The sequence below is a fragment of the Lipophrys pholis genome (genome assembly GCF_963383615.2).
Source record: "Lipophrys pholis genome assembly, chromosome: 8".
NCBI classification, from domain to species: Eukaryota; Metazoa; Chordata; class Actinopteri; order Blenniiformes; family Blenniidae; genus Lipophrys; species Lipophrys pholis.
The window spans coordinates 10,650,497-10,677,923 of record NC_137630.1 but is presented as its reverse complement, the minus strand read 5'-3'; the positions used below and the strand labels follow the sequence as shown (position 1 = coordinate 10,677,923).

At 41.2% G+C, this 27,427-nt stretch overlaps 1 protein-coding gene across 1 annotated transcript; it reads left to right on the top strand.

Annotated features, from left to right (window-relative positions):
• Nucleotides 1–6,842: 6,842 nt before the first annotated feature.
• gpr153 (G protein-coupled receptor 153) lies at nt 6,843–27,195 on the top strand (the record flags this gene model as incomplete). Its single annotated transcript, XM_080468846.1, is given in 7 exon segments — nt 6,843–7,216; nt 11,380–11,809; nt 19,168–19,357; nt 22,061–22,245; nt 22,624–22,635; nt 22,637–22,732; nt 24,200–27,195. Coding segments are annotated over 7 exon segments (2,145 nt in total). The 3' UTR covers nt 25,058–27,195.
• Between the last annotated feature and the right edge of the window lie 232 nt (nt 27,196–27,427).

Here is a 27,427-nt window from a genome sequence, read left to right as displayed (position 1 = left end):
ATATTGTTTGTTCATTTAGGTGTATTAACAGTTAAAGACCTGTCCGTGCACGCCGATTCAGCTGCTCAGTACAGGCTGTTGGCTGTTATCAGGTCCCCTCGCGAGAGGTTCTACCTTTACAGTGCAAAAGGCAGCCAGTTTGGGATTTTGTGACACAGAACAGATTATCGTAGTATTTGGTGCAACACATCAGCCACACCACCTCTGAAAAAACAGAAAATCTGGCCAACAGATGACTTTTGGTCACCCTTATTCTATATAACCTAAATTTTTGGCCCTTTTTTGTTCAGCATGCAAGTAAAAATCTAAAATTGAATAGTTGTTTGACTTACAAAGAATAAAATAGCTTTATTGCTTTATAGGGTTTCAGCAATTTAAACTTCATAAACTAACCCTGTCTCACCACTTAAATTGGAATATCCATGTTGCTTTCGAGTGAAAGGGCCTTAACACTGCCTTTCATACTTGTAGCTTTGATCGTAGGCTTCAGTTGTCTAATGAGCACTGCATTGTGGCTTCTCCTGTGAGCATATCAAGTATGATCAAACATGGTGAAAGAAAAGTCAGCAGCTGCAGCCAAGATAAATCCACATTAATGCCTCGTTGATATTTAATTTTATAACCCTGCAACTAGTTTCACAGAAATAGCCATGTACATTTTGCTTTTAGTGGACACCTCATGGAAAGGGGCTCGGAATGCTCTGTGGAAGTGCATCAAAAGCATCAAGAAACCTTTTTGAAAATGTATGAAAGTGATTTATGTACTGAATTAATGGTGCGGAAAAGGAAAAAAGTTTGATGAGCTGCACAAAGTACGTGGGGGAACACCAGTCGTAGCCACATGTCACTCAATGTTATCATGCTCAATATCTTGGAAATGAAATGCTGTACCTGATCAGTCGTCATGGAAACATACAGTAAGGCTTTTTTATTGTCAGTTGTCATGGAAACGTTATGCTGTTGATGATCAGTAGTCATGGAAACATTATGCTCCACCAATAAGTGCAATGATTTTGACCGGAGCAAACACAAACAAACCCAGGAGTAACGTTTTAACGGGACATTTTGAGGTTTTTTTTTATGAGCAGGCAATTAACATAAAAATAATCACCCTGACTGATGTTTCCTGAATTTTCTCTCGCTATAAACCAATATTAACAACTGTAAATGATTACAAATAAGCTAAAAATAAATTAACTTTCTGAAATAAAGCCTAACATCAGTTGAAATCCAAAGAGCCGATCCTGTTTAATTCCATCCCCTTTGAAAGGTTCTGATCGTTCCGGAATCAGTGTACCACTAATGTAGTCACACACATTTTCTTTGCAGTCCTTTGGCCTAATGTTTGTCTTTTTGTTATCTCTACCCACACCCATCACCCATGTAACTCCATCAATCATCTTCCACAAACCATAACTGTAAGTCACCATGTTTACATTACGCAGAGCCAATTAGAAAAACAGAAATGAAAGAGTCTGCGTGCAGTCCAGTGTTTGCAGAGTTGTAATTGATGTTACTTTCTACAAACAGGGTTTGTTTAATCGCTGCTAATTTGTGCTGAAGGACTTGTTTACTTTAGTTTTTCTCTGTTTCATTCGCCGGCCTTTAATTCTTGTCCCATCAAACACGCAGAAGAACATAGCAAATTTCACAGCACAACAAAATTGAAATACCTTTTGCTGGTCAGTTGGCCTGGTCTGGGTTCGATGATGGTAAAAGCATAAGCAACTTCCACTATAGACTCGCATCATTTACACCTCCCAACACGTTTTTATTTGTGAATACTTGAACAAACTGCAAATATTCACCAGCTGCAGTGAGTTACATTTGGAAAATCAACACAAATCCAGTAATGACTAAAGAAAAGCTTAAAAAAGTGTGAAAAGTTCATTTTATCAGTTAGAAATATCTTCCATGTTAGTGGATTAAAACATCCCATGCATACCCTGCTGTTCCCAGTGGTTGAATCTGTGATGAATGGATGGATGGATGGATGGATGGATGGATGGATGGATGGATGGATGGATGGATGGATAGATAGATAGATAGATTCCTGAAGGTTTTTTGCAGATTTTAAAGACCAAATATAGGGAGGCTATTTGCTGTTGGCAAACTCACTTGTTTTGTTGATTTAAGGGGTAGAAAAGCTGCCTTAATAATAATAATAATGATGCTTTATATTTGCATAGCGCTTTTAAAAACACCCAAAGACTCTAAATGACTCAATGATGTACTAAATGTATTCACATGCAATTTTTCTCTAATTCTGCTTCCCAACCACACGGATGACCTTCATTGTGCCTGAAACGCTTTTGGAATCTGTCATTAACCCTTTTTAGATTGAGAAGAAAGAGCAAAATATTTCCCTTAATTTGGAGAAAATTGGATAAAACCCTGGAGTGAAGGGGTAATGTCACAAACCAGGTACCCAGGGGTGAAAAACGTCTCATTACAAGAGAAGAACGATTTTGTTTAAAGAATGCCAGAGACATAAAGTTTTATCATAATTGTTGTACTTTTGATATTTGCTCAATAAAGCATTATTTTAAAGAGGACAAATAAAACAACACCATAGCATCTATTATACGTGCAGTAGACCAAAAATGTTTTTCCGTGTTTTGTTTTTTGTTTGTTTTTTAGCATGAATGTGGGTTCGCTTCACTCTGACACACTTGCACAGATCCACAGGTAGAGAAATGCTCTTTCAGGCATTTTGGTGGGTTGATTATGATATTTCAAAACAACAATTGCATAGTATTGTTTGGTGTGTTTAACTGACACAAGTGCTTCCAGGTTTTATTATCACATAGTGAGAGCTTACAAATTTAACCTTACAAATATGAGGGAAACTATGATGAATGAAATATAACAAAATGTAAGCAACAAACAGGAAATGAAGTGATGAATCGAGGCCTAACAGCGCCAGCTCCTGGCCTGACATGCTTACTACATTGTTTCCAGTGATTCTGCCTTTTCCATGTAAACAGAGATGATTTTCAAAACACTGCTGTGAAACTTCTGAAACCAAAATGCAAAAACAAAGTGTTTTCACTTGTTGTGTTTGAATCAGATGATTTCCAAATGTTTCATTCAGTTTTTATTATAAAGATGACATATAATAATTTCCACTTCTAACTCCTGTACAACAAGCTCACATATCATTTGGTATAAAAAAACAAGTGAAAGCGTGTTGTGTGGCATTCAAAATCATCATATTTGAGACTGAAGCCATGTTTATCAGCAAAGTAAACAGACTGTGGCTCAGTGCAACCCAATTACCTCCAATTACCCTCAAGTATCCCAACTACCCTGACCACATAACGACCCTGACCACTCCAACTACCCCAACCAGCTCTTGTTTGGGCTCTGAATATGTGGACTCTCTCTGTAGTGAAACCATATTTATTGCAATTATAGTAGTGACAGTAGTAACGGGGCATGTGAAAGTGGAAACTGGTTTATAACATGGAGTTAAAGCTCAGCCTGCACACTCAGCATTCATGTTGATACAGGCTGCACAATATGTCACAGTTGAATCATGGTTGAATAGTGGACAGACCAGGTTTGATTCTGAGCCAGGGCCTTTCTCCCTGTGCATGCATGGGTTTTCAATGAGTACTTCAGCTTTCTTCTGAAAATCCAAACACACGGTTGGTAGGTGAATTGTTGACTTGCGTGTGCGTGTGTGTGTGTGTGTGTGTGTGTGTGTGTGCGTGTGTGCGTGCGTGCGTGCGTGCGTGCGTGCGTGCGTGTGTGCGTGCGTGCGTGCGACAAGCTTGAATTGGCACCAGCCTCACAGCCTTCAGTTTATTAGATAGATGAATGTGTGAATAAACAAGTACCTTAACACAAAATGCTACTTTATTATGTTTTCTATGGTATGTATTTGTTAGAGAACTCCTACTTAATGGGATGATTATCCCCAATAGTGGGTTCTACAATTCTGTTCTATATTGCTCACCTTGCAACAACTGATAATGGATTTTTTTTTATTAATTCTTTTTGCCATTTTAGATGTAATGAAGCTTGTAATATCATTTTTACAATTTCACAAGTTATTATAGCGTTGGTTGGTTATTCCATCATTTAAGTAGCCTTAATAAATCTTTTTAAAATGTTGTAACTGCAGCCAATAATACAATAATGCATAAATAGGACTAATTTTCTTTTAAATAAAAATATTTTGGGGCAATTCGATTAAAATGGGCATAGTGGATGGCATAACTATCATCATATTCATTCATTTAGGATAAACACCATGCAGCACTCTCTCAATTAGGCTTGCATTTTTTTTCCTGTTTTATTACAATATTGGAAAATAATTATAGTATTGGTTTTATTACATTTAAAATTGGATTGCTATTTTCAGATATAACATTATTGGCCATTATTGCACTACTGGTTGCTCCATACCTTGTGTAGACTGTTTCTGATTTAGAAGCACAGGAAATGTTGTATAATATATAAAAATCAAATGGTGGCCAGTCCTCGGTTTGGTTTGTCCTTGGTACACTCGACACTTCTGCCTTTCACTTCTCATTACAACATAATTTCCTGTGCAAGATGTGTTGATGTTCAGGCTTACCATTGTTGCGCCACATTGCTTCATGTTGAGAAAAAGAGAAAAAAAAGGTAGATTTTACATTGTGTTGCTAAAATGTGTTTCGTGTTACTCCATCCTGGCCAGATGACCACATCATCAGTTCCAGTTACTCCCCTGTGACCTTGGAGCTTCTCCAAACCAGCAGAATGTTTTCCGATCATCTCCTGTCTCATATGCTTGCACAGGTCATGGAGTGTATCGCAGATTTGGCCGCATAACTTCTGTGGATTAATTGGGTAACACAAGCAGACGAGTGAGAATGAGAGATTAGATCAGTGCAAGTGAGAGTCGGGTGATGATGACGCGGCTCTTGTCATTTCCAGTGTGCCCTCTAAGGGGTCGTGCCTGCAGCACGTTGGTGTTTGGACAAGCCAAAAGACAGGAAATAGATGTGACAATGTGCTTTGGCTGTGTGGGGCACTTTTCACTGCACAGCAGGAGAACTGGAAGCAGCCTCTCCTGAAGATACTTTCATTTGAGGTGTGTTCTGCTGGAAGTGACCCTTAGAAAAGGAGCCAGACTATTTCAGGATGTTTTATTCAGTGTGCTGGTTGTACTGTCTATGATGGAGCATAAAAAAACAAAGCATCAACTGTCACCTGAAACAAAGAGATTAAGCTATTGGTAGTTTAAGTCCACAACAGTGGTTTTCATTAGGAGGAATAATTATATGGTAAGGGGAATGCCTTTTTTCCACCTTACTTTGTTTCCGTTGGAGTAGAAATCATAATAAAAAAGAAACTATTATTAATTATCTTAACACACACATTTTACAACTGAATATATTGTACATTTATTCATTTATGGATCTCAGCTGCTGTGAACAATATTTCTTAACAAAAAACATCAGTTTGTCATTTCGCCACAATTACTGCTTATTGCTCCCCTCACCTTTTATTCCAGCGGTCTTATCTCCCACCTTCTGTTTTGATTAAGCTCGATACACCCGTGTTTATTTTGTCCCCTCCATCCTGTTTCTCGCTGTCATACTATCTTGCTGTCGGTGCCCATTTGCCTTGTCGGTTAGACCTCCCGCTCAGTCTGGACAGTTTGACTTTGCCAGGTTTGGACTGTTTCTGCTGAGTTTCTGCTGATGCTGGCTCCTGTGCTCGAGACTTCCTGGGTTTTGACCTCCAAACAATTTCACTAGTTCATTGAATACAGATCTCCAGAGAACAGTTGGTCTTGTTTTGAATCCATCTTTTGATTTGTCACTTGTGTCCAAAAAGTGAGCACGCACGTGCAAATTGATGATCAATATTAATCTGTCTTTCAGTTATAGATCAATTTGATTAATGGACACATTTGTATTGATAATTATCAGTGAATATTTGAATGCACTTTGTCATTTTGGTTATTAATTTGATTGTATTACCAAATTCTCACATTGAATTAACTAGTAATGTCTGTTCTTTACAGACTAAAATTGTATTCATTATATTGAGTGTCTGAGAAACGTATTTCACACGTGGTTTTTTTTTCTATGCAGTTGACAATGCAATTATCTGGTTGAAAGGTAAATAATACTTAGTTTTTCAGATGAGTACTTTTGCTCTCGCTGTAACTGAGGGCAATTAAAACCATGTTTTACTAAATAGCAAGTGGGCTTTCCACCATAGGTTGGATTTAGATTTTTTTCAGAGGTGTCATAAACACAACCTTCCCATTATACCCACTGACTGACTGTGACTATTTGACTTGTTTGGCTTCACATCCATAATTCACTCCTCTCTGCAGAATAGGAGTTGCATGACTGTAGAATAATGCTATTCTTGTTTCCGCCTGCAGCATTTTTAAAATAAGCCCAGCTGACTGATTACTGTTCAGTCTCAGACACACGAAGTGGGTGACTTTCAGTATCAACAGTTAAACTGCTGTGATTAATGAGACACTATTAATTCAACGATGAGCGAATATAGTTGATTAATTATTTTGAACCAGAACGACTGATATAGTTTTCCTCACTTTGTTGTTGTTTTTGTCTCGTTTCCAGGAGGAAACCGGCCTACCTCCGCCATCCTCCCCCTCCATCGGCCCCGCTGTGCTGCTCCGCCGCCATGTCCTTTCCCCGCTGTGACGAACCCATGGAGAGAACACGCCCACCTCGATAGGATGACTGCCTCGCCCGACGCCCTGCATCCCCTCCTGCCCACCACCACCTCCTCCTTCTCCTTGCGTGAACCCACTCTTGCCAACGGTTCCTTGTGGCCCCCCAGGCTCTGCCGCGCCGCGCTGCAACATGGTGGATGAGGTGACCACCATGAAGGATGACGTCATCAACGCCAACACGCTGGCTTGGCTGGTCTGCTCGGGCGTGTCCATCCTGGCCAACACCTGGAGCATCCTCAGCGTCAGTGCCAAGCAGAAGAAGTGGAAACCGCTGGAGTTCCTCATCTGCACGCTGGCCGGCACGCACATCCTCAACATGGCCATCCCCATCACCATGTACTGCGTCATTACGCTGCGGCGGCAGCACTCCAACTACGAGTGGAACGAGGGCCTGTGCAAGGTGTTCGTGTCCACCTTCTACACCCTGACACTGGTTACCTGCTTCTCAGTCACCTCGCTCTCCTATCACCGCATGTGGATGGTGCGGTGGCCTGTAAACTACAGGTGAGACTTCTGTTTGTCAGGTTAAAATACTGTGTGCGATCCAGGTAATATTTAACTTCTGTCTTTCTGGCTTTGATTATGCAGCATTACACTTGATATCACACTTGTCAATTTTTGTTTTTCCCATACAAATCAACTATTGAAATGTCCCTGTTCACCTAAGTACAACAAAATGTTTATTTTTGGTCCTCACTTCTTTTCAAATGCATATCTCCAGAAATATTGATTTACTTTCATTGCATGCAGTTGATATTTCTTCCATAACATGTTGTATGTATGAAGACCATACATAGTTCCTTGGATTGTCTACAGGTGTCATTAATGCAAAGTGAGAAAATTATTTGGTTATAGTCAAAAGAGCTTTGCTGACCCATGACGTATTTTTTTCTATGTATATATTTTTTCCCCAATGAGGTTTTGGTTTTCCAGCTTCCTGTTGAAAACTATTGATCTTCTATACCGACTTTATCACACTAAAAGTGGCAAGGCTGCAGACTAATGATAGTCTATGGAGCTGAGCGTGGGCAAATGGCAGCGTACACCCAGACCAGGTCAACCGTCCATCATGTACACAGGGAGACACACACACGTTCACAATTCCACTTTAATGCCACGTATGTTGTGTGATTTAGGCCTGTGATCACTTTTACCTATGTACCCTGCCCCTCACTAAAGCGATGGAGAGGTTAATGACGATAAATGGATGAGGAAAGCGCCTCATAGTAACAATTTGAGCCAAGGTTGGGTTTGAGCAGGTTACATGTCCTCCAGGTAATCTGGTTTTCTTCTACTGCCCTAAAACATACATATGAATCTGAAATACTGAATTGAATTGTCTGTAGGTAGAAATCTGTGTCTTTTTGTGTATTACATGTCAATGACTGCAGTCAGTCCAGGATTCCTCACCCATTACCCCGCGACTCTAAGATAGATAAAGTGGTATACCTCAGCAGCAGAAGGAAAACGGTCTTGCTTCTGATTTCAAGCCATTTGCTGCATTAATAAGAGGATTCCTCAGAGAGGATGGGGGCACTTTCAGAATTGAATCAGCTTTCTGCCCGTTTACCTCCAGTTTTCAGGCGGAATATACTGCGTCACGCCGGCTCTTGCGTGCCAACACGTTCGCTGCTTGCAGTTATTTGGGGTAACACCAGGCATATCCCTCTAGACGGAGCATATTCCAACTCAAGCTTTCACTTTCATCTGGCACCTTAGAGCATGTGATATTACAAAGTAACACTGAATAATAAAAGATCACATTGACCTCGCATCAACCGCACCTGCTCCATTTGGTCTTGTTAGTCACCCAAGATTTCTGCTGTTCACATGCACTCGGCACCATTACCACTTCCTTTGAAATGTGATTTGGTGGAATTACTGCAATGAGGGATGCACTGGTGCTCCTGTATTATACCATGTGATAATATTAATTAAGCCACAGATATTATTCTGACGTTGTAGTAAGTATAGCTGCACATCAAAGCATATTGACAACAGTGTTTAGTGAGATGGTTTGTTAGAGCAAAAGAACATCTCACACCGAAGCACACCCCAGAGGTTTCAGCTTTGGTGCAATTCAGCTGTTATTCATGGCTATGCAGATCCCTCTTTTCTGGCCGTCAGGCACAAAATAATCATTTGCAGTCGAATGCATTTCTGGAGCAAATGCTGTGGCAAAAGCAGCCAGAATAGACAAGAAGTCCGGGCTCATATCTACAGATTACATACAAGCTCTGTGGGTTATTGTTGCGGAGAACAGGTTGTAGTGCGTGAGTGTGAAGCTCAGTATTATGTTGTCTCACTCTTCCTCCCCTCATGAAACACAGTTATTATACTTCCTGTGGCATCAGCTGTGCAGACGCTCCACCCACGGTCCGCTCGGCCAATTTGAAGATAAGCAGACGCCCAAATAAGATATGCAAACTTCCCTTTAAATGTGTGCTCGATCTTGCTATCTATATTGCTTGTGCAGCTGCCTCTATTGGATGATGCCCACACAGAGATATCGGGCTTTACGCAACTGTTTCTTTTGTCACTCCTGTCCGCTCCCTCACTCATCTCACTATATCCTCTCTCATCCCTTGTCTGCCGGCTTTAACTTTCCCCTCAGCAGCACATCTTGTTGTTTTAAACTCGCTCTTAGCAGTGATGTGGACGATCTGTGGCTCAGGTAATGTAATTGCTGCTCATCTTTCGTTTAAATTGCTCCACGTTTGCTCTGCTGAGCTAGCACAGCTGCCTTGTCTGTGACATTAACATATACTGAAGGCCTGAATTATGAATTCCAACCTTGTACTTTGGCAGCTGTTCTCATCACCCTGTGCTCACTATCTCCGAGGAGGTTGTTTGTTTTTTGGCTTTTTTTTTTTTTTACTCGCAATGCTTTCTCTCTGGTAATAGATTCATGCAGCTTAGTGACGTAACCTCTCCATGTACCCCAGGCACATGCAGAAAGGCTAGCATTATTACTCACTGTGACAACAAGACCTACTTGTCTTTGCACAAAGCCACAGTGCAAAGATAGAGGCTACTGCTGCCCCCTCAGTACTGCATGTATTGTGTTTCTGTATGCCTCACCCTTGTATTGTGTGTGCCATGGCTTTAGTAGCACAATCATTGCAACGATAACAAAGTAACTTCTGTATCCATCCATCCATCCATCCATCCATCCATCCATCCATCCATCCATCCATCCATCCATCCATCCATCCATCCATCCATCCATCCATCCATCCATCCATCCATCCATCCATCCATCCATCCATCCATCCATCCATCTCCTATAGCCCAATCTAGGTGCACAGGAGCTGGGCTCAATCATGGCTGACAATGAGTGAGATTCACCTCATTCACTCAATTTAAAGACTCTAATTCACCTCTTTGGACTGTGAGAGGAAACTGGACTATGTGGAGAAAACACTCAAACCAGGAATGTTCTTGCTGAGTATGATTTTTTTTGGAGGGAGGTGAGACTATAGCCAATACACTGCTCTGCAGCCTGCCAACTCTGTCTCACTAATCCTTTTTTATATATATATATATATATATATATATATATATATATATATATATATATATATCCCTTCGAGGCCAGTTTGTTTATGCTGGACTGAAGCAACAATAATATGAAGGTGTTTCTGAAGTCTCGTATTAGCTGGTGTCCATTCCAGCTCAGCAGTACTTTTCAAGCAAATATTCTGGCAGATAGGCTTGGTCAAGTCTTAGGAAATAAAAACACTGGTCGTTGCCCACTGTATTTTTAGATGTGCGTGATTTGTTGCTGTGAATCTTGTAAAGTGCCGCACAGCCAGATGACACAAACGCATTCGGCAAATTGCTTGACTGTAACAATAACTCGGAGGTGAGAGGAAATAGAAATCCCTTCCTGCTGAAATGGGCCTCGATGACAAATAGACCGAGGGACGTGAAAAGCAATCTTTTACCATCAATGAAAAATCGATTTCCCTCCACATTCATCTCCGGTTTATCTAAGTGATGACTCTCTGGAATAGGAGACTCTCAGCATGTATGTCCCAGGTCTGGATCTGGGACTTGGTGGCATTTGCAGTTTTTGTGATAGCTTAGGTTTGGTTTACTTTTAGAGCTAGAGACACCTTTTCTCTCTCCCAGACAAGTAAAAGCCACGCCCAGGCCTTCTTACAATGCTCCTTCCAGGTAGGTGATGTGGGTCTCTGTCATTCATTGGTGTGTATCTTTTGTGATCATCTAATGGGTTTGTTCAGTTTTGAAGTACACCAACAAGGAGTCTAGGATTTGTTAGGATTTTTGTATTGAGTGAGAGTTTCTCCCTCTTTTTCACAAGAAATTCAATTTTCAGTATCTGGCACGTTACTGTGTTTGTGATGATCCTGAAGAGCTCATCTCACAAATATGTGATTGGACGTCATACTGCTAAAGCCCTGGGGCCACTATGATGACTCATACTTGAGTGTATTTCTCTGCTTCTGGTAGTTTCTTTTTTTGCATGTTTATGTTCTGGGAGTTATGGTTATACTAAATTCAGTCAGAGGCAACACGTCACTAAAGGGTTGAGGGTTTTGCGCATACTTTTTCAAGATCCAGCAGGAAACAAAGTTAAATTCAACTTCACTTGGAGGTTTGACGGCAACTTATTTAATTTAAAACGATGTTTGTGCATCCAGGTTGAGTAACACCAAGAAGCAGGCGGTGCACACAGTGATGGGAATCTGGATGGTGTCCTTCATCCTGTCTACGCTCCCCGCGGTGGGCTGGCACGACACCATCGACCGCTTCTACACCTCCGACTGCCGCTTCATCGTGACGGAGATCGGCCTGGGGTTCGGCGTGTGCTTTCTGCTGCTGATCGGTGGCAGCGTGGCCATGGGTGTGATCTGCATCGGCATCGCCCTCTTCCAGACCTTCTCCATTCAGGCGGGCCACAACGCCGACAAGAACAAGTTTAATGTCCCCACCATCGTGGTGGAGGACGCTCAGGGGAAGCGCAGGTCGTCCATCGACGGATCCGAGCCCCTCAAGACGTCACTGCAGATCACGTACCTGATCAGTGGTATCGTCTTCATCTATGACTTCCTGACTGGCTTCCCCATACTGGTGAGTTCACAGGCCCAACAGGAGAAATCAACCGATCGGTTGTTTCTGTAGCACTTTTCATGAAGGATCAAACAATTCAAAGTCTTTCAGAGAAGTTTGACACATTGAATCGATAGTAAGACTATAATGTAATAATTTGAGCCATTTTAAATGTAATAGAGCCAATCATGTCATAATTTAACAATAATTGGCAATTTTCTAACAATTGAATTTGTTATTACACGATGGAAGGAGCTTAAATTTTTTTTAGAAATTTGAAAAACGGTTGCGAAAATGTCCTCTCAGTATACATTTTATATCATTACAGAAACTCCAGGTATGTGATTGTGTATCACAAATAGAAGAAAAAATTATCCTTGGAGATAAAAAAAAAAATTTTCATCCAGTATTTCTGCAGTTTACTCATTATTGTTTAATATTAAGTGATTACATTATTTGCTTTATTACATTTAAAGTGGCAAAAAATATTGAGTTATTGGCAGGTATTACATTATTGGCCACTAATGAGGACAAGAAAATACTAAATGAAATATAGGTTTTTGAAAGGAACACACCCCAAAAATAACAATATATGATTAATTAGACACACACACACACACACACACACACACACACACACACACACACACACACACACGGTTCAACGTGACCTTGTGTCTGGCTTTTGGATCAGTTTGTATATCTTAATGAATTATGAAATGAGGTTAATCAAGCTAAAAATAATATATCTATTTCTAAAAGATTGGCATCCTACCAACTCAAAGGGACTTTCTAAGTCTCCAACATTTCTCCTCATTTCATGAAAAAGGAACATGCCGCAGCTATATTTACACACAAATGTACAAGACAGCCTTTTTTGAATGACACCAAACACAATTACTCAAGAAATATACAACTGCCATTACTCCTGTATTATTTTATTCATGCGGAAATGAAGTGATGGAAGCAGTATTGCTGCAGGGAAATCGACTCCATCATAAAACATTCAGGTTCGGTTGATGCACTGTGAAATAACAGCACGTCCAACCTTAGCTAAGGCTTTAGATTAAATTATTAACATAAGTTTTTCATACCAGCTTGTGTTACAGTCATGACTTACTTTAGTTGTGTTTCTTAATTATGCTTGTTTACGTTTGTTTGTTTTTTAATTAAAAATTGGCGCTCCTACTGACTGAATCAAAGAACAATGAGGGTAATCTTTAGGGACGACAGGACTTTTTGTGACCTCTTCATCACACAAGCTGTCTGTGCCAGAGGCCGAGAGCTCGTGGACGAGGTTGGTCGGAGTTACAGAGACCAGAGGAGCGCGAACAGTTTGTGGGCGGAGCTTTGCGCTGTAGTGCCTGTAATTGTACCAAGGTGTTTTATTATTTACAGCAACTTGAAAGTTTCTGTTCATCTGTCACTGTAAGTAGGTCACGTTGAACCGTGTGTGTGTGTGTGTGTGTGTGTGTGTGTGTGTGTGTGTGTGTGTGTGTGTGTGTGTGTGTGTGTGTGTGTGTGTGTGTGTGTGTGTGTGTGTGTGTGTGTGTGTGTGTGTGTGTGTGTGTGTGTGTGTGTGTGTGTGTGTGTGTGTGTGTGTGTGTGTGTGTGTGTGTGTGTGGTGCTTTAAACAAAGGGAGGATAGGTGTTTTTCTGTGGGAGATCAGGCTTTAAAAACAGTTTAACTCCCCCCCATCACCTTTGGGAAACTGATCCTTCGAGCTACTGCATTTGGTTTGCAAATTTTACCCTCAGGTCCTCATTCATTTTTTAACAAGTTAGTTCACTGTTTGTCAGTGCAGACTTGAGAGCCTGCAGAAAGCTCAGGGCTTATTGTTTGTGATGTGCCAAACCAGCCAGCCTGTCTTCTTTAACACAATACACTGTTGTAGCGCTTTTTCAGGAAGGTATATGAGCCTGGACAGTTCTCAGTTTTGCACAAGCATGTTTTTTTTGTTTTTTTTCATTATGGAAATCAGTGAGTAGATGAATTCTGTCTATGAGTTTCAAAGTGTGGGAAAGCTCCCATTTCCCTTTTATGAAAGCTGTCCAACTGGGAAATTCCCCAGGGAAAGTTGGAAGAAATGAATGGTGTTTGTGCATGTATATGAGAAATGTTAGAATTATATACCCCACAATTAACTTTTTTGTATTAAGATGAAAACTTTCAGACTTCTTGTGAGCTACAAAAACAGCAATAATTCTATATATGCCGAAGTAACGTTGATCAATAATATTGACTTCACAAGCATAATTTAATCTGTGTGTTGGATAATCTGAGTGATGATCATGTTGTCATTCATCTGCTGATTTTTGTGGGGTAAAGTTTGTTCTTGTGTGAATGCTCCCAACAGGAAAATCGGACTTTCCCAACTGGTAACCTTCCAAGTTCCCAGCGACATGAACATTGCATACATTGACAGGTTCTTTTTCTGAAACTCACTACTGTGAGATCACTTTGAAAAAGATGTGTCTTATTGTGTTTCAATGTGCGTTAAAAGAACTCAACTCATTCGTTGCAGATTCAAACTCGGTTAACTTTAACCGGGTGTTATCTTGACATTAAAGTTAATGCACCTGCGGACCGCCGCTAACTTTTTAACCGTGTGGTTAACTCTCACCATGGTGTTCACTGGTGACGCTGCGTTCATGATATAAATTCAGCAAAGGAAGACGAGCTCTCCAAAGTGAAGAAGAAGGAGGTAGGAGCATCCATGTCCCTCAGCGTTCTGAGCCTGGCTCGGAACAAGGCTCCTTTTGCCCTCTCCTGTAGGAAAGACTTCAGTTGTTGCTGCTTAGACAGCAGCAAACCAGTGTCAGAATCAGAAACATTCTGTAGTCCACTAATTTCTGCTTCCAACTCTTCGACAGCCCTTTGAATCCTGGCTGTGGAAAAGGAGGTGTTCTGCTGGCAGAAACTTCTGGTCTGACCCTTCCCCACCTCCCACCACTGACTGAGAGAAGAAAAACACTCTTCTTTTGATGTCCAGTATCTCCAGAAACAGTTAAAAAGATCACAAAAATTGTAATCATTTAAAAGCTTAAATGGCAAAAAGAGCCTGATTTTCTATTGCCGGATAAAAACAGCTCTGCTAAAACTAAGTGGTGATGTGTTAAATATGGTAGTTTACAACACGAGTGATGAAAGAGGCAAACATATAAAATCTATCCAGCCTGGCTGCACTGATTTGAACATCCTCCACTTTGACCCATGTGAACTGTACCTCAGAGGAGGGTTCTTTTCCTCCAAACATCCACCAGGTCAGCCTCTTGTCACCAGCTGAGAGAGGAAATATGAGGACTGAGGGTGGGGTTCTGCTCCTGTCCTGTCCACACCATCATCTGGACAACAGTTCCAGGTTCCTCCTGTCGTGGATATTTTGCTGTTGTTGTCGGTGCTGTTTGGAATAAAGTGTTAAAACAAGGTTTTTCTGTCAGGAGAGGTTTATTGGGGTCCCCGAGGCACAGGATCATGCAGAGTGCATTCAGCTGTCTGCAGGATAGAGTGTTTTTTGAGTCACATATGCCATCTTGGAATTCAATTGACTCTTTTGAGTTCTTCCAGTCAGTATACATTTATATTGATGTTTGGATCGTTAATACATTTCTGGTCATTAAAGTTCTACTTCAAAAACCTTTTTTTGCATTTAACGAGGCAGCCGTCTTGAAAACTGGTGGCCATCTTGTATTTTCAGCTGGAGAACATACTTTTGTCAAATGGCATATCCTGAACATCATTTGTGCCAAATCTGGCACTTGTATCACCAAGTGAAAGATTCTGATAGAATATTGGCTTAACTTGCACCACTAATCAATCAAATCAATTTCAATGACTCATATAGGTTGATGCAAATGTCTTTTTAATGCTTCCATTCAACAGTACAAGCCACAGAAGTCTCCATGGAACAAACAATATCTAACTATCTGCAATATAGTATGAGATAAAGGTTTCTTGGCAGCATTTTGTCTTTCTGTATGCGACTACTCTTGAAAACACTGTGAAGGCAATAACTCCTTGCAAGTCTATTACGGCTTTTAAAGTGTTCTTAAATTAAGCCTTAAAGCCACGTAACCTGTTTCCGGTGGGATTATCCAAATCTGCAGCTATTTGCCGTCTCTGCCCACTGCGAGCTGAGCCTTTCCTTTACCTTTCAAACAAAAAAAGGGTCCCTCATTTAATCAGCTGATGTTTTTCCTGCTGTCCAAGTGCCAGATCTCTATTTTTTGAGTCTGTTGCAGCTCTGCATGCCGTCGTTTCTTATCTGCTGCTTCATTATTGAAGGTCCAATAAAAGTTAAGAAGAATATTTATTTTAGTTTAACAACATTTGAAAAATTTTGATTTTCGATGAAAATGATCAAATCTATTATTAAATCCTTTCCAGCAACAACATTTAGTCATCACAGATGATCTCACGGGTCTTCGGGCACAAACACCTGCAGTTTGTGGTTCACAAAGGACACTAGTAAGTTTTTATGAATGACTGAATTTGAAAAGATGAAGCATGAATTGGAGGACTGTGCTTTTTTTTTGCCGCACTTTCCTGTGACGTTGAACAACATTACTCCAGGGAACACTGAATCGTTACTCCATAAGCTGGAGGAGTTTATCTGAAAAGACTGTGACAGACATAATAATGTGTGAGTGAAACAGAGAGGATTGCGTAGTACAGATGAAAGATCATTTTTCAAGTGCAGTGGCAGCAACTACAAAGGGTCTGATAGTCATCTTTATGACCTGATGTAATGAGCTATTTAAATGCATGGAAAGCTGTTATACATACATAGGAGCCTGTCTAATAGTTTTCAACTTTACAACAGTAATAACAGTGGGTGGATGATCACAGCAGAACAGAGGATAACAACCATTGTAAATGTGCAGTGATGGAAAACACTGTTTTTTTTGTCGTGCAACTTAAATAATGACTTTTTGTATTGATTTCAACACATAGCAGTAAATACCATTTTGGACCACTAGATGTCACTGTGTGACAAAATGCTGTATCATTGAAAAACCTCCATTACTTTCGTATTAACAAAAAGATGAACTGTAGATAAAATGTAAACAGAGCAGCAGAAAGAGTTCTCGCGAGGGACTGGGGAAACTGAGAAACTGTTACTGTGATGAAGAAAACCAAAGAGAAGGCTAAAGTTACAACGACGGGAGCTGGAGGAACAAATTCATCCATAAGCCCAGGCTTACTGATGGTGCAGTTACATCTAGGCAAGAAAAAATAAATGTGTCTTATTCAACAGTGCAACTTACATGTGTATTTTATCTGCATTTTTTTTTTTTATTATTCATCCGACATTCAGCTACAGTTTTAGTGAGCTCATCACTAAGTGTCTCTCTCTCTCTCTCTCTCTCTCTCTCTCTCTCTCTCTCTCTCTCTCTCTCCCTCCTTACCCTGTTTTGCCATTAAACACAGCAGCTGTCTTAAGTTATGATTTCACTAAACTGCTGTTTACTGAAGACGGAGCACTTTGTTCATTTTGTGCCGCCTGGCAGCAACATGAACGCTGTGCGCCTGTAGGTATCATCAGCCTCAGTCCACAATACATGCGATGCATCACATTACGTACACAGCAGCTCGGCTTTATGAGAGCTGGCTGCCGCTGCCTGCTGTAGCGTCTTCCTCCCACTAACTGATGTAACTTCAGCTGAACCTAATGAGTGAATCAGTCATTAGACTGACCGCACAGCGCCGACAGCTCAGCTGATGTGTCACAGCTACTGTACACTACGATAATACAGTAGCGTGCTCACGAACAAGACAAGACAAACTCGGACAGGACAGAGTTTTTTTTTCAACTGATGAGTTGCTTTTATTCTCCTTTTCAGTTGTAAAGTAATGCTCCTAGTTTTAATGATTGAAGTTGTGTCATTCAATGTGATCAACATAAGTTTCAAACAGAGAGGACTGAGATTTCTTCTTTGAGGAACCTTAAAACAGAAGTCTGGTCATAGCAGGTACAGAGTTACCTGTTTTAAACACTAAAGCACGCTTAATAGCATCTTCTTGACTCATGTGATGGAGGAAAATACTGCAGCTTTTGTGACCTGATGCCAAAACCATGTATCAGTAAAGCCTACATTGTGTTTTATGTGTTGTGTTGTTTTGTCAGGCTTTGCTGTTTTTAGATGGATTCAGCTCAGCTGGTAGAAAAGGCTCCTGTTACACTGACGCTATACGGCTTAATGGTGTCTTTATAACGCTGCTATATGAGCGATGAGAGGTGCATTGAGCATGATGAGGTTTTTTTTTCAAGCTGAGATGGTTTTTCTCAGTGATTTGCAAAAGAGCGACTGCGTGGTGTGTCTCTGCTGAGTATCATTTTATCTTCTGGATTTTGCTTGTGATCAGCTCTTTTCTATTCTACTTGTTTGTGGGTGGTTCTGAGCCCATCTGTGTGTAAACGATTTGAAACTCAGAAGACAAACAACAGGAAAGGAACGACTTAAATTCTCACAAAAAGGCTCTGTGGTGAACTGTGTTCACAGGCGGTGTTTTTTTTTTTTTTTTTTTGTGGGAGGTGTTCCTGAAGACGTGCAGTGGATTTAGTGGATTAGTCTTTTGCATGTAGATTGTTTTAAGGATTATATAATGTAGATGTTGGAAATGTAAAAGTGTTCCCAGTTTTCCATTAAGAAATATGTTTTTCTACAACTTTTAATTAGTTTTTGGCTGATTGGTGAGCCTCTGTCCCTAAAGGCATCTCTTTGTGTACACAGTCATGTTACTGCCTCTACCAGCTTCCTCATTGTTCTGCAGCCGTCAAATACAAATGTATATATTTTATTTGAATTAATGATTGGGCTTACATCCTCTATCTGTGCTGCTGTGCATTGTGAACATAGTATATAGGTTTGTGGAAGTTTCAAATCACTTTCTATACATTGTAGTGAACTTTGTGGTGTGCAGCTCTGCCACGTTTGGGTCTCAGTATTACAGAGCTGTACATTCATTTTCCATGAGGCCGTGTAGATCTCTCAGCTGTTTAAAGGCTGGATACATTTACTTGCTTATGTTGACACCAGTAGTGAGATGATGCCCATTTAAAGAAGTGAGTGTTGTATCTGCTGCCACCCACTTTGATTATGTATTCTGATATATTGTACTATCTGGTGAGCCTGTGAAGAAAGCCTAACGTCCTCCGTGGCACGCTGAATAGATTTACTGTTGGTGACGTTAAAAACAGACTTGAAGGTAATAAACATTTGGAGCATTTGTCAGTGTGAACTAATAAACAGTTGTGTTGTTCGACAAGTCCTTGCCATCATTAGCCCACTAAGAGATTGGCCTGAACCTGTGGGGATTAGCATTTTGGAACAGATGCAAGTGTTTGTTTTACTAATGTTTTGCCGACCTTGCACAGGTGGTGAGCTTCGCCAGCCTGAAGTTTGACCGCTCTTACAACTGGATGGTGCTGTGCGTGCTGTGGTGCTCCATCGCACAGTCTATCCTGCTTCCCATGTTCCTCTGGGCGTGTGACCGCTACCGGGCCGACATCCGCATGGTGTGGGAGAAGTGCGTCGCCATAATGTCCAATGACGACGTGGACGAGGGTAAGTGTGCTTTCAGGCGCCCCCTCCCCGCTCCCATCCCGCCTCCTTTTCTCCCTCCTCATCCTCACCTGATGATATGTGGACGTTAATCCCCGTTCTGCTAAATTGTCAGTGAAGATTAGTGAGAGTGCCGAGAGGAAAGCTAAGCTTTAAATGTTTTTAAAGAAGCGCGCACAAACACAATATGCAAAAGCAGGTCCCGAACGATAATGTTTTTGATGCTCACAAAGTGAGAGCTCCGCATTCCGTTTGGCCATGAAGATCACAGTAGAAAGTGTGATCTATGACCCTGAACCGTTTTCTCTCGCACAGGGGTGTTCAAATTGTGGAAAAAGCTTAAACTCACCCTCCCTCTCACACACGACTCAGGCTTTGTCTTAAAGATCAAAATGATAGTTCCATCTCATCGTAAACTACAACGTAAGCTATTTAGCCTCTATTACACTTACAGTGGATTGTGTTCTAAAAAAAATGTTTTGATAGATTGAATACTCGTCAAATCCTTCACTTGTGTAATTTTATCTTGATTTCTTGTCAGAAATCTAAAGAAAAACATTCTGTTGAGAAAAAGCTCCCCATGACTCACTGATTTGTTCCTGCTGACGTCCCCCAGGACAGACCCCCCCCCCCCCCACACACACTTTGAAAAACACTGTTAACATCAAGCAACCACCATAACTTCATTTCGTGGCCTTCAGCTCAGTATAGATTTGCCTTTTCAGGAGCAAAGTCTGCTCATGTTAAGTTTTATTCACATGCCTTCACACGCTAATATTTTAACTTTTCATGCATTTCAATTCAATTCATGTAGTGTAGTGGTCTTGATAATAACTGTGAAGCAGATATCTACATAAAGTCACCGGACACCCCCACAATGTAAATGTGGTAATGTCTGTTGTGGGAAAATGTAACATTTCAGAATATTCTGCAATAGATTGAGTTTTAGCTACATTTCTTCATTAAGCTTTCCAGAGGATTTTTTTTACAAATAATACATGTTAAGTAATTAAAGAAATGACATGACTTTTGTACATTTATCTAGTGCTTTACATTTGTATAATGCATAAAATAAATGTGAAGCACAGTTTTGCAAGACTGCAATTGTTCTGCTGTGTTTCACTGTAGCTGGAGGTCGGAAATCAGTGGTCAAATGTTATCATGTGACCTATCATGTGACCTTTGTTGTCAGGAGATGAACCCGAAGTGACAAGTGTCTGTGTAATATCTCTCTTCTTGTTAAAGATGTATCCTCTGTGTTTATTGTACTTGCTGTTCCCCTTTTTTAAAAAAAGCTTTGTTTTTCTCTGCTATGACACTGATATGAGTCAAACAAAGGAAAACATTTACCTTCTCTCTTCTTTCAGTCTGATGCATTGAAACTGAGCAATCTTCCTTTAGATGAATAAAACGAAATGGTTCCTCGTTTATTTCAGGAACCAGAGTGAAACTTGAGCAATTGCTAAAGAGATGAATAGCTCTTATTTTGTCATTATGATGGTCATATTTCCCTCAAGTCACTGAAGCGTATAAACAGCTTTCCGGTTAAAGAACTAAAACATACACATTGTTTGAAATGTTCACATTTTTATTTGCTTTCATTTATATTGTTTGTTTTACTGCTGTTTGTATGATAGGGATCCCTCCTGCAGGTATTAATTGAATCCACTAAAACTGAATGAAAATGGTTCCGTACATGTGTCTACATCGATCTTATCAGAGAAACGAGGGCTGAAAATGAAACATCTCACCAAAGACTCTCAGACACTTCAACTAAATCTGCTCACAAAATTAGGTCACATGATAATCATAGATAGGCTCGTGCACGGGGTTCCGTGCTCGCCCCAGTTCATACAAACCGACGACAGTGTGAACCATCTGTCTTTTCTTTTTTTTCTTTTTCTAGACTTTTGGCACTGTTTAAACTGAACCCGATCTGAACCCTTCTCTCCTGTTTCTAACCCTCCAAACCTTTTGATCCCCCCTCATGACTGCTCCTTGTCCAGCAGGAGTCTGAAAATCAACACAAGGCAGCCTGTATTCTGTGTGATAATTAACACTGCCAGTTCTCTGCTTTTTTTTTTTTTTTTTTCCAGAGGGCTTGCCATGTATAACTCATCTCAGTTGTATGTATAAGGATTGTTTCTTGTTTTTCTTTTTCTTTTCTTTTTGCTTTTTTCCCACCAAAGCTACTGACTTGCATGCCAAGCTGCCTGTGCAACTAGCTCCCTCCATCTTTCATCCTTTTGGACCAACATTTTTCTGAAGATTAACATTTTGCATCATTTCCAATTGATCTGTAATGAACATAAATGCAGTTATTGGGAACATACACGCACAAGGCATCAGATTTTTGTGACTTACATTTTTTTTTTCCTCGAAATGTGAGCTTGTACCCTCGGAGCTTGTTTATTATAACTATACTAACCATTTGCCATGGTTTTTAACATCCAGCAACAATAAGAGGGATTTTTCATTCCCTCACTTATCATTTAAACTAAACTCTTAAATCCTTGGTCATTTTTCTTGCAATTCTTTTCAACCTAAAACTACTAATTCTAATCAGAGCCATAGAAAGAGCCAACGAATCAGAGAACAATTGAACTTGTCTCTCTTATCTTATTCGTCTGTCTGTCTGTCTGTCTGTCTTGTGTATGAGTCCCTTGCTCTCTAATCCTGACGTTCGTACTTTTCTGCACTTTGCAGAAAACAGCCAAGACGGAGGAATTCATGCCGACTTAATATATGACAGACCATATGACTATAGCTCGGCGCCTGAAATCGTGACGGTAGACCATAATGCCAAGTATGAGTTCTCAACCTTAGAAAGGGGGGTTCTGCAAGGGTATCCATTGAGGGAACATCAGGAAGATAAAATGCAGTATTTGCAGGTATATTTTTTTTATTGATTTTCTTCATTTCTTTTACTTGATCAGTTGAATTATTTCTAAATGACAATTCATTGCTAATGTGCATGACCAAATGGCCTTGTGGGCCGATACAGCATCTTGCCTGATTTTTCTTGAATATTTTGTAACAGTGTCTCTCCAAAATGTGTAAAATACTTTTTTTTTTCCCCCTTTTTATTTGAATCAAAAATACACTCATAGTGTTTGGTAAATATGACCATCAGCAGTCTCATGAACACATAAAATATACTTCATATATAACAAGTACTGTCTTTGCTCTGGACCTACAAGCCGGTTTAATCGATTTTTATCTTATAAGAGGGCAAGAGCTCAGTACAAGACTTCCCTTCTACATTTCAGGAATCCCTGAAGGATTTCAGGGAAGTACTTTAAACATCTGCTCATGTTCTACCCAAAAGCATTGTGTCCATTGGATCCAGCATCCATCTCATTCAGACGCAGTGAAACAGTGAAATGCTCATTTTCAGCTTGCATTAATGAAAAAGCCTGTTCTTACATGCAGTCTTTGAGGGCAATTCAACAGAACCTGCACCTCTCTTCTGATCCCAATACCAATGCAAATCAGTAATCTGCATCTCCTAGCCCAGTGTGGATCAATGTGGCTCCTAATGATAAAAGTACAGTTGATTTTGGTCTTGAAGACTGCGGTCAGAACACATGAGTATAGAATGGATCTTTACAATGCATCCTAACACTGTGTCATCTTTGTGTTAAACTTAAGATCTCTCAGTGCAGACCGAAGCCCAAGCTGTCAAAAATTTTTTATAAATTTAATTGGTTCTGCACCCCAAATGTCCTGCTTTAGAACAGACATTTCAAAAACCAGTGGACCCAAAGAGTCAAGTCTCTATTCAGTCCAACTTTTTAACAAGTATTGAAACAGAGATGTATACAGTAGCCGTCACAAACCATCACTTCATCCATTGTTGTGTGTCGTATACGACCCTCCACAATGCAGTTGGTTCATTTGACTGCGTGCGTGCGTGCGTGCGTGCGTGCGTGCGTGCGTGCGTGCGTGCGTGCGTGCGTGCGTGCGTGCGTGCGTCTGCAGTTTTAAATGAACTGCATTTTATTTTGTATTTCAGTGACAGGAAGATTTGAGTAAATGACCAGCATTACTTCTGCTGCTCCTGAAGGCTTTAAAGCCCTCACTCACGACTCCACAAACCCTTCCAGGTCGTTTATCAGTAAGCAGCACCTCCATCTGAGAACTGCCCCGGCACTTCTCACCTGGTTTGATACCAGAATAACGGTTTCCTGGCTTTGTGCTCTCTGTGTCTGTCCCTCCATCTGAGTCGGTCCTGCATCTTGTCATTCTAATGCCTGTGCTGCCCTCTGCTGTTCCGCCTCCTCACCCTCCAACACTCAACGCTACTGTATCGTCTGCTGTTTTTATTCTCTCGGCATTCACTCGAAGCCACCACAAGGGGGCAGGCTGATATCAGTCTTGAGGTTCTTGACATCACCTTGACAAACCCTCTCTCTCTTGCTTAGTTGTCAGAGCAGAACAACATGTGAGTATAACATGTAGGCAACTATCAACCTTTGCAGTTTTCTATTTATAGTGGAGGTGGATGCTGTTATCACCCTGCTAATGTATATTCCAATGAGGGAATAATTACAAAAATTCAAATCAACACCTTGTGCTACTTGAAGGATTATACACAAGCAGAACTGTCAAAGAAAAACCTGCATGGAAGTTGTATTGATTGATAAAAGCTCTATATTATCGCTAATGCAAATCTGTCTCAGTGTAAAGAATTGAGTTAATAATCCTGCATGCAGTCCGTAGAGTTGATCTAGTTTACTGAGGCAGCGTCATGATGCTCAATGATTTGTTGTTGCCCTTGAATTTGTATTTGGACCTATGCTGTTTAAACACTGAAGGCCGTGCTCTGTGTCTTTTTGCCTCCAGGTGCCCCCTACAAGAAGATACTCCCACGACGAAACCGACATGTGGACCAGCGACCGGATCCCCTCATACCTGCACCGCTGGGGCTCCACCGAGGACATGATAGTGAGTGCCCATTACAGCTGCACCTTGCCGCGCCACGAGAGGCGCAGGAGCAGCCTGGTCTCCTACCACGAGGAGAGCCACCACCACCATCACCCGCACCGCAAGCGACGACGCTCTGAGGACAGCATGCACTCCCTCAGGCATCTGCCGCGCGTGGTGTGCGGCGGGGAGCGCTACGAGGACGAGCTGCGCTGCTTCAGCCGCGATGAGGTGATCAACTTCATCGACGAGACGCCGCTGCCGAGCCCCAGGAAGAGCCCTCGGCGCACATCCACCATCTCACTCATCCCCAACGTGTACGAGCAGCACATGGTCATCCTCCCACACTTCCCGCTCACAGACTTTGAGCGCGAGCCTCAGGTGCTCCGGCGGCTTTCGGAACACAAACGGAGCAGCAGCAGGAGCAGCAGCAGGGGCAACTCGCCCGAGGGCTCCCCCAACCCGGACAGACCCGCTGGAAAGAAAAGCCCCGGGGCCTGTAGCTCTGGGAAGGGCTGCCGGGAGCGCCCCCGAGAGGGCAAGCGGCACGGGGAAGGGGGCTCCCCTGGGCGCAGCCAGCAGACTCCGGGACATTCTGGGAGCAGGCCCAGGACAGGCGGGGGTGCTGGGGCCGCCGGGGGCACACACTGGGGGCAACAGCAGCACCTGAGCAAAGCTGAGAGGAAAGGAAGCACAAACAGTTTTGTAAGCACACCCTCAGCATCGTCCTCGGGATACATCACCTTCCACTCTGATTCTGTGGGCTCCACCTCCTAAAAGCTGCTGCACCTCTTGTTAATATTATTATTATTATTATTAAAGCTATTGTTATGATACAAACATGAAAAACATCACTGGTTTCCAGAAACCTGGAACATGTCAGGCTTTTTATTACTTGTGCCACTAATCAGTTTTACTACATCTGTTGTGTTGAATGGCCTTCGGCTCTTTGGACATATTATACAGTATATATAAAAGCTGGTTGGGTGGTGCTGGTATTCAGCTTCCATGACAATATCCACTGCAGACACTTTTTTCCAGCATTGACACAGATACATAGTTTTTACATGGCGTGATCGTTCCTTTTTTCGGGTTTTAATGAAAGGCCTAAAGAAGTGAAATAGACAGAAGTCCGGGTGGTGGGTTATTATCTGTCTTTTGCCCTTTTTTCACTCTGTTTGGCCTGTATGAACTGTGTGTTTGGATGTATGAACACGAACATTTGAATACTGCCCATGCACTTTGAGTTTAACGTTGAGAATTTGACACATTCATTTGCATTGATTATATTATTCACAACACATTACTTACATTTTGAGCACCCATTGGATCAAATTCAGAGTTGTAATCCCAAACACTTCACATAGTTTTACAGTTCCCGTGTGAGATATTGAACTATACCGTGAAAAACCCTGAAGTCCTTAAAGAAAATGTGAAGTCATATTACGAAGAGGAATGAACATGTGTTGTATATAAGAAGGATATTGGATTCATGGTTTTGGTGTTTTCTGTTGAACAAGTTTGTCGTATGATTATTATTATTAATTTGTACAATGTTTGTTTTATCTTTGGAAATCATGGCGTGTAACGGTCGCTCACCGCATATAAATAGAAAACCAACGGATCAACATGAGATGTTGCTTTGTCCTCATCCACTGAGCGCATCTGCCTCAACTCTGCTTTCATTTGTTTCGGTACCTTGTTTGACATCCTGAGTCATGAGTTCTGAAGTAGCCAGAAATGACTCTGAACTTACGTAAGAAAGGAGAGTAACTCGTCAAATGTAGCAGAGAGTGGATAGAAATTGCACATTCACTACGGAAAGCCAAGATTTGACTTAATGTTCTCACGTTTAGGAGTCAAATAACGTGTTTCCAAGTGGATTCCTTCACGAATCACCTCACACTCAGACAAAAGCAGGAGTCTCCTAAATACTCTGGATTTCATTAGGCGTCTCTATCGGGTTTCCTTCAACATGATCTAATCTGAGCTGACTTGTAACCTCAGATTAAAACTCTTAAAGTGGGTCTCGGACCGTATTGATGGATGAACTCTGTGGACGTTTTCAGACTGTGATATTTCCTTATGGGGTTTCTACGAGGTAACACGAAACATCATTTTTAAGTACCCATAAAGCTTCGGTTGGAACGGTGGTAAGAAAAACAGATTCATTTCCACATTCAAAGATTCAGCACTGCATTTTAACAAAAAGGCTCGAGAACAGACAAACTGAGTGTTAATGACCGATCAAATGACCCTGTGGTTACCAGATATTCTCGTATCAAACTTGAGTTCACTGCCCAAAAACCAATTCCTATTTTTTTTTTGCCGGATGTTTGTTTTTCAGCACAAAGCGATAATTGCCCAACTAGACAAGAAGCACAGAATCTTTCGCTTCACATGGACATTGACTGCTAACATGAATGTATCTGCACAAATCAACTGCAAGTTTTCAGAGAAATTAGAGTCGAAGGAGAAGATCAGATGAGAGGAAACTTTCCCTTTGGACAGCCTTATTAATTTGTGAAACTTTTGTTTCGTCGCCGTTACCATCCAAGTACTGAAGTGGCCACGTGTTTTGCATATATGTTTTTAATCATTAGCTGTAATTTTCGATGTTTCTTTTTCGGTCCCAAGTATTCGTGTAGCTCACCGCAGCCGGTTGCGTTTGCTGAAATGTGACTTTATTTGGAAACATAACACCACGCCATCCCCCGTCGGACTTTGCTATGTCATGAACTTGTTTGCGTTCTGTTGCGTTTACGATATCAATCTATAATTTTGTAACATATTGAAAGATTTATGGCTCAACTACGAATGATGTTAACTGTTCTGATTTTTCTTGTTCAGATGATGACTTTGTTAAGATTTGACTGATTAAACTCACAAGACGATGCCTCTGTGTGTTTTGCTGCAGATGCATTTAGTTTCTCACTGTGGTGTGCATATTGTGTCGGCTTTATTCCTCTTTTTCTATTGTGATGATGCCCCCAGGATGCACTGATCGCTCTTAAAGTAACATACAACGGCTGCTCCCCACAGGATATGGCCACGGCTTGATGTGTTGCACATGAAACTCAAGAGGATATTTAATCAACATCACCGTTTTTCTTTTTTTTGCAATTTCTTTCTTTTATAAAGTGACGA